The sequence below is a fragment of the Panulirus ornatus genome, chromosome 69 (assembly GCF_036320965.1).
Source record: "Panulirus ornatus isolate Po-2019 chromosome 69, ASM3632096v1, whole genome shotgun sequence".
Classification (NCBI taxonomy): Eukaryota; Metazoa; Arthropoda; class Malacostraca; order Decapoda; family Palinuridae; genus Panulirus; species Panulirus ornatus.
This window is the reverse complement of record NC_092292.1, coordinates 15,112,634-15,125,505: the sequence shown is the minus strand read 5'-3', so window position 1 is coordinate 15,125,505 and position 12,872 is coordinate 15,112,634. Positions and strand designations below refer to the sequence as shown.

Genomic DNA, 12,872 nt, shown 5'->3' with positions numbered 1-12,872 from the left:
ATGATCGTTCCTTGTTAGGGTGGGCGAGCAGTACTGATAATCGACCTATGTTTCCTCTAAAGGGATTTTTTTTCCTCGGTAACATTTGATAATTATACTTGGTGTATATTTAAGTCAGATCAACCATAAAGTCATTATTATTAGATTTTTTTTTGGGGGGGAGGCTATATCAGTCGATTGAGAATTATTTATCTTTGGTGTTGCAACTTGCATAAATGACCGAAGGAAAAACTATTATTTACATTTTCATAACTGTGACCACATTTAAGTTATTAGTGTTATTATCAGCTGCAGTCAACCTGATTTAAATACAATTACATCACTTTCGACGGCATCAGGTCTCATTTCTGACCCTTAATTCATAAATTAAGCGCAAACGAACACTAGAGAAGCACCAATTTGAATATAATCATTAAGTAATTGATCAAAACTAAGAACCTCAAAGATAAATGGTATTCACAATGCAAATTTAGGTTTCGTTTGTAAGGACACTAAAACCACTCCCATAACACTCGAGCGATCCACGCAGAACAGGCTAACCGCTTGAAACAACAAAATCTCTCGCTACTGAAGACGATATTCGACTCATCAAAATTATATGATGAAGTTCCACACAGCTTAGTCATATCCCGAGAATGCCTACAAACACTATCAAGAGCACCGGTACGAAAGAGGAGGCAGCATGTATAGGATCAATTATAATTCGTGACAATTCTCTAACCTAGAGAATAGGTAACCCACAACAGGTCTTTATAAGACACGACTTGTATGCCTGGCAGAGACTTGGCTTATTCAACAGCATCAAACAAACGCTCACATGGGAACTAAACTGGTTTGTTCCTGTGGTGGGAGGGATGGTGGGCGTCTGGCCTGCGAGGGTTAGGGAGGTCATACACGCAGTGTCCTGGCCGATAAAGGCCTTGTCTGGTTTACATGGTCTGTTCTATACCGACAAGACTCCTCGTACAAGCCAGTCCTTTGGTGAAATATGAAAATCGGATAAAAAGATACTGAAAACAGAACAGGAAAATAATCTTAGAAGTTTTGAAGGAAGTGGCAACCTGCTTCAAAAAAGAAAAAGGCGTTAAGTCGTATCTGCTGGAAGACGAGATGATAAGGGGCTCTAAAACTCAGCGGTCTAAGGCAAGAAGTATAAACACGTGAAATCCATAAATGATTTACAGGCATGGATACCTTTATGGAATTTACAGAACCCCACGAAATTGAAGTACATCTCACGGATAACCGCACTGAACTCATGAAAATTTGTATCCCCACCTGTTTCGTGTTGCTTCACTAACTAAAGCACCCACTGTATTTCATACTGGCAGTGGAGTCTGTGGTGTCACAAAATACTGATCATTTCTCTTAAGAATGCTGGAAAATGGCTTTATATGGCGTTAAATCTTGAGATGAATACTTATGTATATTATGTAGAAAAAATCTGGGAACATACCTTCGAGCCTTTTTGGGTGGGTTATATTTGCGCTAAACAAACCCAGCTATTCGGTTTCAGAATACTTTTCCTTCTCATACTCAAAGTTTGGCAGCTTTGTCATTATGGGTGATAATACAAAAGATGGCAAAAGAAACTAAGAACCATAACACCAATGAATCCTCCCGAGGCTATGATGGTTAAGGAGATTGTAAACAGAGCGTTAATATGGATTAATAGAGATAAGTACAGATCTCCCACTCAATAAAGTAGAGCAAACTAACGCATCAAGAGGCGACCACGGTCAGTACTGTGGTGATAATGATTCATTTCCTGAGGGCCGGGCCTTGTCCACTTCCTCGCTTAGAAATCCTGTCCGCCAACCTCTATCCTGCCCTGTCTCTCCTAGGCTATTTCCTGCCCTTTCTATGCCTCGCTTTGCTTCCCCAGGCCCTACCCTAACCTCTCACAAGATCTTCCCACGCCCTTATCCACTTTCCCCCCGACATTTCCGTCCCTTCCCAAACCCTGTTCTGCTTTTCCCAAGCCCTCCTCTGCCCTCCCCAGGTCCTGTCCTGCCCCGCCCTTCTCGGGTCCTGTCATGCCTTCCCCAAGTCATGCTTTGCCCTCTCCAGGATCTGTTTTCCCTTCCTCAAGCCCCGTCCTATCTTCTCCAAGCTTGCCCTGCCCTCCTAGAGGATCTTCTCTGTCCTTCCCATTTGCTCCTTCGATAGCTCTTGCCGGCAGCACACCATGGAAGTTTATGCCCCGCGTACAATGATTATTCAAAATTGTGGAAACCTACATGCAACACGCAATACCTTCCATCACATTTCTATGATCTAAGTTCTATCACTTGAATGTAACTAATTTTGGTTTATTTCTATTCAGACGCTGAAGTACATATAGACATATGGCCTAAAACACTTTACTCATGACATATTTTCTTTCAACAGAATTAAGCTTAAGGGATTATATACGTGTTAGAAATGGTGTAAGTACATTTAAGAATAAACGATAAATATTTCTCAAGTCCATGACTAACACTTGCGGCTCTGGTTTTTGCAGAATTTTCTATTTGAATCATTCGTATGCCTTTCTGCTCTCATCACATTAATGCTGCTCATATCTGCTATCCTCCACCATCATAGCCTCGAAAGGATCCAATGGCTTCGATGTTTGAAATCATTTGCATCATAAACACCAAAGAAAGTATATACGAGCTCCACTCTCACTATCTCCTATGTTTAATAATGCTGTAACCTACCTGTGCTTGGTAATGCTGTAACCTACCTGTGCTTGGTAATCTCCCATCTTCAAAATAATGGAAAATGCTCTTCATAAAAAAAATCTAATAATATGAACGCCTTCCTAGGACAAACTACTACTAACCTCTTTACATCCGTCGGTAACCACGCTGACTGGGGCCAGTTGACACTCCATCACACTAATTTGTTGATACATTATAATTCCCTTGGAAGGTTAACGGCGCAATTACCTTATCCACGGGCTATGCTTACGAAGCAATAACGAACGATATATTTCCACTAGTTAATCCCTGTAAAGGTCACGTAGGCCTGTAATGTTTGCACTGCAATACACCTTGCAATTTTGAGCACTCGCAGCGCACTGTCCTCTTCATCAGGTGTCATTCACACTCACACATGTACGCGTCCGTATTCACAGGGTGTCACTGGCTTACCCTTGGCCAAAGAAACAGGCGTTGATGTAGTACAGTGATTGGCTATAGTCTGTCTTATTCATTTTCCAAACCTTTCGCTTTTATTATCCTTTTCAGGGGATGCACCGATGCCTCGTACGTAGTGGTGTGATAGTATGTATTGTGAACGCGCTGCACCAACATTAATTACTGAAAAGTACAGGACAACTAAAGAAAAACCAGGCAATTTGTCAACTCGTCCGAAAGCCTCGTTTCCAGCTTTTGTGAAATGAATCCATACCGATGTGTGTTTTGGTTTTTGAGTCAAATTTGATGTGTCCAGCTTTAATTCATTACGTGTTCAAACTGTATTTGTGTCTTTTCCCCAAATAGTGTCCAGTCTGCATGTGTCCTCACTGGTTCACACGTCACGAGCACGAAATATCTGTCCGTACACATCAATTTCACTGATGATAAATAACATTCTGGATAAATTCCCAGACAGACTCTTGATTTACTTAATTCTGCATGAAGGTGGGAGGTTACTGGCTTAGTGTTGAGGGCAGAGGTGAGAACGATTTGAAGGCCAGTTCCGCAAGTCGTAAACAACATTGATATTCTCATCGTTCGCTGTGGACACACCTCATTCGGGTCAACATCTTATATAAGGTCGTAGTGACAGGAAGCGAATCTTGAGGTGTATGTTTCCTTTATGTTACAGAGGTCAATTGGTACTAAAGTGCCCAGAGTCAACACCAAAACAATTGTAAGAAAAATGATACAGCAGTATTCACTTAAGTGTCCTAGTAAAGAGAATATAGTGTTACTGAGTACAAATGTGACTCTTAGGTGCGGCTGCAGGATATCTTGGCTGGGAATATGAGACATGCATACTTTGTAATGGCTATTTACTTGATAGTTATTTTACTTTGTTTACTTGGATTCTACACATTATCCATCCCTTCCTTCGTTCATATTTTTTTGCAGTGGTATTTCTGTTCAGATCTCTCTCCCTCACACCCTTTTTATTACATTAGGTCAAAAGTCATCACTCCTGAAACACAAATAAGTATATACGCACCACTGACATAACATTTTCAACATATAAGTTTGTTCAAGAGATCATATAATGATACATGTAATTCCTCAGTAGTCTAACAAATACTATTAACAAACAGCGTTCAATAATCATATCATGTCTGTCATCATCCTTGCCAACCATTACTGTTAAAGGGTAAGTGAAACACATAATCTTTGATGAAGTGGAATCGTTTTATCACAAAGCCCGCATAGACAGATGAATGCTGATGAACTAATAAAATCCTAAAAGACTCCACCTAGATATGATATTTCTTTTTTTACAAATCTAGAGATCTTATAATTTATATCCTACACACTAGATAAAGGCTAACTTCTGGTCCATCGTCATGTACATCACCATGTAATCAAAGATGCAGTTGCTCTTCAAAGTCCTCATAATGTTGAAACTTTGTCCGTGCCATTACAATACACTATGTTAATAATACATTCACAGATGCTGTAACGACATAAAAAAAAAGATAAAAAAAGGCTGTGCAATCTACTGGTATGATGTGGATGCCTAATTGACACAAGACTATCACGTTGACCTAATTAAGAATGGAATTACAAAATGATACATTGAATATCTTTTCTACGTGTCACTGTGTTTGGTAGATCGGCTACACAATAAAACTGACTGGTGTGCAGTACCGGAAAAAAAAAATTTACATTACCGAAAATTTCGTACCCGTACGAATGCCTTTTCCATACACACCTTTAACAAATCGTAAATATCATTTGGCTGACAATCAACCCTGGAAAATTTTGCAAGTACAAGAAAATTTTGAAATATATATGCTATTTCATCACTTCAATGGCATGATCTTACGAAAATACGAATACCATTAATTTCGAGCAGTATTCTTACCGGGTACTGGGCTCTAGCACCATCCAGCTCACTTAGAGCTTAAAGACGCCCTGAATATCATGTAGTGCAATAACTATGTAATGATAATAATAATTCATCTAATTATAACATAACCGTTGTTAGTGGTAATGTAGCAGTTTAAGGCATACTCCTACTATCAGCTTGTTCTGAATACAATGTAGTCGAGTTCGCGAAAAAGTAAATTACTTTGAAATACTGATTATATATATATATATATATATATATATATATATATATATATATATATACACAGGGTGTACCACAAGGAAGGAGCCACAGGGTTAATGGTACTGGAATTTTATGTAAGACTAGAAAAATGTTTTGATAGTAAATTTACTTAACGATTTATTACTCTGGATGATTAACACTGGTATATTACGGTATCCGTGAATGTTTAAATTGTTCGTTTGGTCATTTCGATTCTTCGTAGCCAAGATATGTGAATGTTCATTAGCCTCTTGATTCTAATCTCTGTAAACTCAAATATAATTCCTTTCAAATGGTCTGTTGCCCTGTTAACAGTGAGAAGAAAAATGATGGCTCATTTAGCCCTACTAATCCTAACTGGTTCCTGGCTTTTGAGATACCCTGTAATATTACGCATTTCAGTCTTACGCTTAGGGTAATAATTCCTTTCCAAATCAGACCTACCTTGTCGGGGTTCCATCCCGTGTTCTTGTGTGACACACATCACCCGAAAACTAAATACTACCACACCCCGCCCAAACCCCCACCCCACAGTTTATATACTGCTGGCGACATGTAGCAGCTCTCCTCATCTACGCTGCCGGTTGGAATTGCTCCCTTTTTTTCTTGAACTCCTCTTGCCTCTTCCTCCTCTCCTCCTCTTCCTTTTTCTTGTCTTCAAAGGCCCTGTAGGCGGCGTCTCCGACCTCCAGGATCCGGGCCTTGGCCTCGAAGAACCGCTTGGCGCCGCCGACGCCTACGTTATCGACATCGACCTCATCCTGCGCGGCTAACTTCACCACCAGCTGCGCGTAGAGACAAGCTCAGGTTACGTTTAAAAAGAATATATCTAAATACATACCCAACACCAATTCACGGCTTACAACATTATTGCAAAAACAACGATTATTACATAAATGATTAAGGCTATCAAGGATTTTAGACATTAATGAGAAAATATCAATTTGAGCCACCGTAAGATGCAGCAAACCTATTGTCCACGCAAGGCACGGTGGAAAGCGAACGAGAGAAGCGAAACTAGTAGTGGCAACCTCTGACTCGGCTTAGCCTCTGAATGACTTGAAGATGGTGATTATTTCTGCCTCGACCAGCCTCTTAAAACATGATGACGATACGACCCTTGATAAATAACGGATCGACCCTTGAGTAGGACGGTGCGACACGAGTTAAGGGAGGGAGGGTGGCTTAGCCTATCCATCACTTGGGTGCAATACCCGTCGTCCTGAACCGTCGTACTCAAGGATCGTACCATCGTACTCAAGGATCGTACCATCGTACTCAATCAAACAGTCATTACATAATGGTTAAATCTCCCAACGAATTCGCGTAGACACAAAACTGACACAGTTAAAACAGAGGAATGAGGAGAAACATATTCTACTCACATCTAAGTTGATCTTGCCAGTCTTGGCTGTCAAGTCCTTAACCAACTTCATGAACTCATCCAGCGTGACCTTCCCATCCTTGACGACCCTGTCGTACGTTTCTTTCGCTTCCAGGTGAGTCTGCGTGAGCTCCAGTGCTTCCAGGAGCTTCTTAAAGCTTTCCAGGGAGATGGATCCCTTCTTGGTGCTGGGTTCGGCGTAGCGACAAAAGAGCTGGTACAGTTTGTTGAGCTCGTCTTCAGAATACTCTGGGTGCTGGGGAGAGAAAGAGAGACAAGTTTGGTATAAATCAGGACCCACTGCTAAACTACCTTACATATATGCCAGATGGTGCTGTAACCACCACATGCACCACCTGGTGACGTACTACCTTATGCTGAACCAACTAATTCAGGAGGTTCACAGGAGGCCAACAAAGATGGTACTAGAATTAAGAGAGGCGTGTCAAGGGGATATGCTAAAGGCCTTAAATTTGCCTACCGTGGAAGAAAGAGGTAAAGGGTGACATGATCACAATCTTTTAAGCACTTAAACTAGCTTGATGACGTAAGACAGCAAACATGAAATCAAATTCTAAACTCGTGGGTAAAGATGTAAAAAGTACTTTTGTAGTATAAGCGTATTGGATGAATGGACAATCGAATTATGAGACTGTGAATGTGGAAGATTCGTATGAGAGCGAAAGAGAGATGGGTCAAACGAGTGTAAAACTCCCTCCCGGTACAGAAGCTTGGATAATCATGAATGGATCAATACTTTTCCAATCCTTTTCCGGATGGTGGGGACGAGTTGTGTTGGTCACACATTAAAGAAGTGGTGACCAGACAGTCCGCGTGAGTGCTAATTAGAGAGTCACGCGTACACTAACGAGTGACAGAAGCAGTGAATAATTCCACTTTTGATGCCAAGGAAGCGGAAAACAGTGACGGGCAAACGGAGGCAAGCCTGCATCATCCTTTGCCACAGCTGTTGTGCTTCAGAGAAAGAACATGGATGCTGTCCATGCTCCGGGATGCGAAAGCAGGCCACAATGACTAGAATATATCTAGACGGAACGAAATTCTAAAACTATAACTGACAAAAACTGTTTCCTTCGTCACAAATCAATACATCCACGATCACCCAGCGTCCCAGCCTAGCTTTCTCTGACTCGATGCATGGCTATGTTATTTCTCTGCCTTTAATCTTGCAGACGAGGCAGGCTGCTTATAATCCGAGCGAGGCTTTGCTCAGTCAGGAGGGCAACTGATGTGTTGGCCACTATGCTTGCACATGGAGGCCTTTGGCAGCATTAACAACCTAGAATTAATGTACGATATCGTAAGAGGGTCAGGGCTTGCGCACTCAGCATTCAGGACGATGGTGTGATCCTTGACGACGAAGGTACGATGCTCGAGGACGACGGTACGATGCTTGAGGACGACGGTACTCGAGTACGACGGTACGATGCTTGACGACGACGGTGCGATGCTCGAGTACGACGGTACGATGCTCGAGGACGGCGGTACGATGCTTGACGACGACGGTACGATCCTAGAACACGACGGTACAATGCTTGAGTACGACGGTACGATGCTTGAGGACGACGGTACGATCCTCGAGCACGACGGTACCATGCACGAGTACGACGGTACGATGCTTGAGGACGACGGTACGATCCTAGAATACGACGGTACCATGCTCGAGTACAACGGTACGATCCTTAAGCAAGACAGTACGATTACTGAGCATGACGATACGGCCCTTGCACATGATGGTGTGGTCTTTGACCTGACCTAGAAAGGTCAGGTTAAAGGCCACATCATTACACCCATGGCTCACTGCCATGCTCAAGAGCTTAACACCATGTACTTCGTGTAAATTTTCAATGCATTTAAACACCTATGAGCGGAGGACCATCCGTTTTCTACTTCCAAGAATATGGATGTGTCTGAAGTGTCCTTGTTAAGTATCATTCCCGAGCTGCAACCTCATAAAGGTAGCCAGATATCTAAGTGATAATCAGCTACAATAAAGCAAGGAATATGATGGGGGGTCGGTACCAGCGACAGGGTGGAAACACACTCCTCCCTTGATATTACAGGACGCTCCTTTAATCTTTAAGGGCTGGAGCACCTCGCATTGCGTGGGAGGGTTCCCTCACATTGCGTGGGCGATTACCTCCTTGCACTGCGCGGGCGACTACCTCACATCGCTTGGAGGGGCCACACTCTGCACGGTTGAGAGCATCCACCCACTCCTCCGCCTCCCATCCAACTTTAACTCCCTCACTAAACTCGTTTGTGTACAAACGTTCAGCAGGGGAAAAAAATAGTCACTTCGTATTCTAGTTTTCACAAACCAATTAAAGTTTTGTTCAGTGGGTAAACAGCCACCCCCACAAAGAAGAAAAAAAAAAGAAACGATGCTTCGTTAGGAAAACATTCGCACTGTCAAGACTCCTTGCAAGAGAATCGTCTCAGTTACGAAGATCCACTGAGTAAAATCATCCGGGACTTGATGTACTTTAAGGACAGATTCGTTTCGTTACACTCTTGCCAATGGAGAGAAACTCGTTGGGAAACGTTTGACCTCGATTGGTGAGAAGTCCTTTCTCTTCAACAGGATATGTCAGCACTTGAAATGACTTACGAATTAAGGGCGGCTGAAAGCAAAACCGTAGATATACTAAAGAAGAAATTCTGATAAATACTTCGATTTAGGATCCATGACTGACATTAATTACAGTTCCTCAAATATAGGAGATGTTACAGGTTTTTCACCGTGAAACATCTGTAGTAGTTCTACTCTTCCCACGCGAGGCTACGGATTTGTGATCTCTTCCACGATCACAAACAGTCTTGAAAGAACTCACAAATATTCCGTTGCTGTTTGAAATTCCTTTGTACTCCTCTAGTAACAGGTGAATGGCGCTAACCTACGAGTATGCAGGGAATGAAGAGTCGCATTCCATCCAGGTTCAGCTAATAAGGTCAAACTTATTTACGGCTCACGAGGTGAAAGGTCATTTTATATTAATGTTAAGCAGGACAGACGTTGCCGGAGAGGAGCGACAGGGTTAGCCAAGGTTGGGAACGCAGGCGACAAAGAGGAGTATCGTGATGGCCCTACACAGGTCTCTACCGAGTTCGTGGACGAGAAATGAAGAAATGTCCCAAAACAAAAAATTCTTGCGAAAAATGGACGAAAAATAGCAGGAGAAAACGAGGCTAAGGGGGTTTCCTCTCCAAAGACGGAGGAGGATGGATGGATGGGAGGCGTGATGCTGTTTGCAGCGAGGAGCGAAAGTGAGTCACGGGCAACAGGTGAAGGCCAGACAAGGAGAAGGGACCAGCCCTCGTGACACGTGTGACACATCTCGTGTCGTCCTTTGTGTAGCATGGCGCCATGATTCCATCTGTGGGAGGTGAGGGAGGTCGGCAGGTCGGCCGGTAGGGAGGGAGGGAAATTGGTGCTGTATGGCGCCATGAATCGAGGTGAGGGAGGTCGGGAGGGAGGTAAGTTGGTTGTTGTATGGCGCCATGAATCGATCCGTGGGAGGTGAGGGTGGTCGGGAGGGAGGGTGGAAAGTTGGCGCTGCATGGAGCCACGATTCCATCTGTGGGAGGTGAGGGTGGTCGGGAGGGAGGGAGGGACGTTGCTTGCTGTATGGCGCCATGAATCGATCTGTGGGACGTGGGGCGGGTCGGTCGGGACGGAAGGGACTGACTGATGCTGGCTTGCTTTAAGGCCAATGAAACGAGTCTTTCATCTCAGATATGTGAGAGAGGTATGAGAGTTGGAGTCCTTGAATAGTAACCCAAGGTAAGGAACCTCACCAGAAGTTCAGCGGGTCAAATACAGCCTCGCATTCCACACCTGGTACTCTACAAACAATACATCCGAACAGCATCAGGCTGGAACTCAGTAAAAAAAAAAAAAAAAATAGAAACAAATTTCATATCCTGACATTGCAATATCAGCGTAACAGCAGTTACGCTATCCCGTTGGGACGCATTGCGTTCGCTAACAGCATGGGGGACGCGCACTACCAGACACGCGGCGTAGAGGTTGGTGTTACTGACCATGAGTCAGGCCCGGGGTCTGACACGCGTGGGTTCGAATACTGGGCGTGACAGTCGATCTACATACAACCCAGGTGTTCATCCTCCTCTCGGGGCGGGTCGATCAATAGGTACCTGGCTTAGGCTGATGTGTTTTGTGTTTGTTTGCATACATACAAAAGGGATTAAATCCATGATGAATACATTGTTAAAATACGGGACAACACGAGATTAAAACTCCCTCCCTAATGCACACGAATAATAATAAACACACACACACACACACACACACACACACACACACACACACACACACACACACACACACCACCCACCCGAGCAGAACCTATCCAATGACATTGAGGACCTGGGGGTAATGAGGCAAGCGAGGGCTGGCTGAAGGCAAGGCTGGTCGCCCATAAAATGGTCCACCCGTGAGGGAGAGTAAAGGGAAATAATTGGGTGGTCTGAGAGCAGGCGGAGATCCTCTTCGGGGAAGAAAATGGGCTCGTTGGCAGCAGTAATGAGGAGGGCAACGCGGGTGGTCGCTACCCTCCGAGCGAGGTCGGTGGACGAAGAAGCAGAACAACTGGTAAGAACATCTTCATTCATCTCTGTGAAACAGGCAACCGCTTCGGGTATTTACATTACCATGGCGTCTTCAAAGAACTACATAGTTTTCAGAGAATTTTACCATATATATATATATATATATATATATATATATATGTGTGTGTGTGTGTGTGTGTGTGTGTACAGCATTATAATTTCGTGTGAAATCAATAACTCAATCCCGCCCATTACCCAGATGCACCCTCCCCATTGGTAACAGGATGGGCAAATTCCCATATGACGTAATATTACCCCTATAGGGTTTAACAGAGGAGGGGTCGGTTCCCATGACACTGAAAGCAGTGTGTATATATAACCTCTCTGCGCCCTACGACCAGACAAAGCAACCAGGGGGTAGAGTGACGCACAAAGCAAGGACAAGTTACGACCCAGCGTCAGGTCAAAAGGTCGTCAAGAGCTTATGCTGTGTGTGTGTGTGTGTGTGTGTGTGTGTTGTGTGTGTGATTCTCTGTACTGCCTGATGATGTGAACAGCATGTAGGCGAGTGGTCCTCGTGCCCCTTGACGTGTTATATTAAGCCGTATATCAATAGCATTACTAATATCACTACTTCATAATCCTTACGACTCTCTCATCTCCAGGAGTTCCCGTACAATCGATGCTACGCGGAGATCAGAAGCAGGAAAATGATGGACTCCATTGGAGTGAGTTCTTCGTCAAGATTTGGACACAGACGAAGCGTCCTTGCCGGAGGTGACTTTTCACTTGCGTCGCAACCACACACCACAGACATAGGAGTGAAGGTGTGATACATATATGTACAGGGTTAAGAAACGAGACAATGCGAGTGTAACGCTCTCTCCCAAAACACATTACTAGTAATATATATATATATATATATATATATATATATATATATATATATATATATATATATATATATAATGAGTGTGCGTATAAACTTTGATCTATTCCTGCGATGGAGTATGACAAAGGCCACGAGAAAGTACATGTCTGGCCATGACCTTAATGTCGACTCCGCTATTGAGGCTATCCTAGCATGGACACGGCACAGACCGCCTGTCAAAATGCTACAAAAAATTATGGCCCTACCGGTCCTCTGTTTCATATGTTCTACAGCTAAAATTAATACGTAAAACTGATGAATACAATATATGAATTTAGGTGTATAATTCGTAATCTAACAATAGCACAGAAAAAATTAAATTATTTTTTCTTGTTGATAAGACATGGCAAACATGCGGGACACATATGAATGTAAGATTAGTGGTTAAAACCTTGCACCATATCTCAGGATGAACTCAAAACCAACCCAAGCCACTACTATTCTCAGGAGACAAACTCAAGCCCAACCCAAGCCACCATTCAGGAGACAAACGCAAGCCTATCCCAAACCACTACTCAGGAGACAAACGCAAGCCTAACCCCAACCACTAATCATTCAGGAGAAACTAGTTTAGCCCAACCCAAGTCGACTAGTCAGTAGACAGTCACAGCAGGGAGCGGGCGGTGAGAGGCAACAGATGAGGTAATGTCGGAGTCAGCTGGGTGGGGTGCCGGGTGACGAGAGAAAAGTTAG

General features: G+C 43.4%; 2 protein-coding genes across 4 annotated transcripts in view; both read right to left on the bottom strand.

Moving 5' to 3' along the window:
• The window catches only part of LOC139747542 (methionine synthase-like), an 85,771-nt gene extending 82,801 nt beyond the window's left edge, over positions 1–2,970 (bottom strand). Inside the window, exon 1 of the mRNA XM_071659949.1 lies at positions 2,828–2,970. The gene's annotated coding sequence lies outside the window, so the exon portion shown is untranslated. The remainder of the gene's footprint in view (positions 1–2,827) is intronic.
• Positions 2,971–4,346: 1,376 nt separating this feature from the next.
• Positions 4,347–12,872, bottom strand: part of LOC139747545 (EF-hand domain-containing protein D2 homolog) — a 43,594-nt gene continuing 35,068 nt past the window's right edge. For all 3 annotated transcript variants that reach the window (XM_071659954.1, XM_071659953.1, XM_071659951.1), the window contains exons 3-4: positions 6,657–6,911; positions 4,347–6,056 (exon numbers count right to left, since the gene is read on the bottom strand). In XM_071659954.1, coding sequence (XP_071516055.1) covers positions 5,844–6,056; positions 6,657–6,911 — 468 coding nt within the window. In that variant the 3' untranslated portion in view covers positions 4,347–5,843. The remainder of the gene's footprint in view (positions 6,057–6,656; positions 6,912–12,872) is intronic.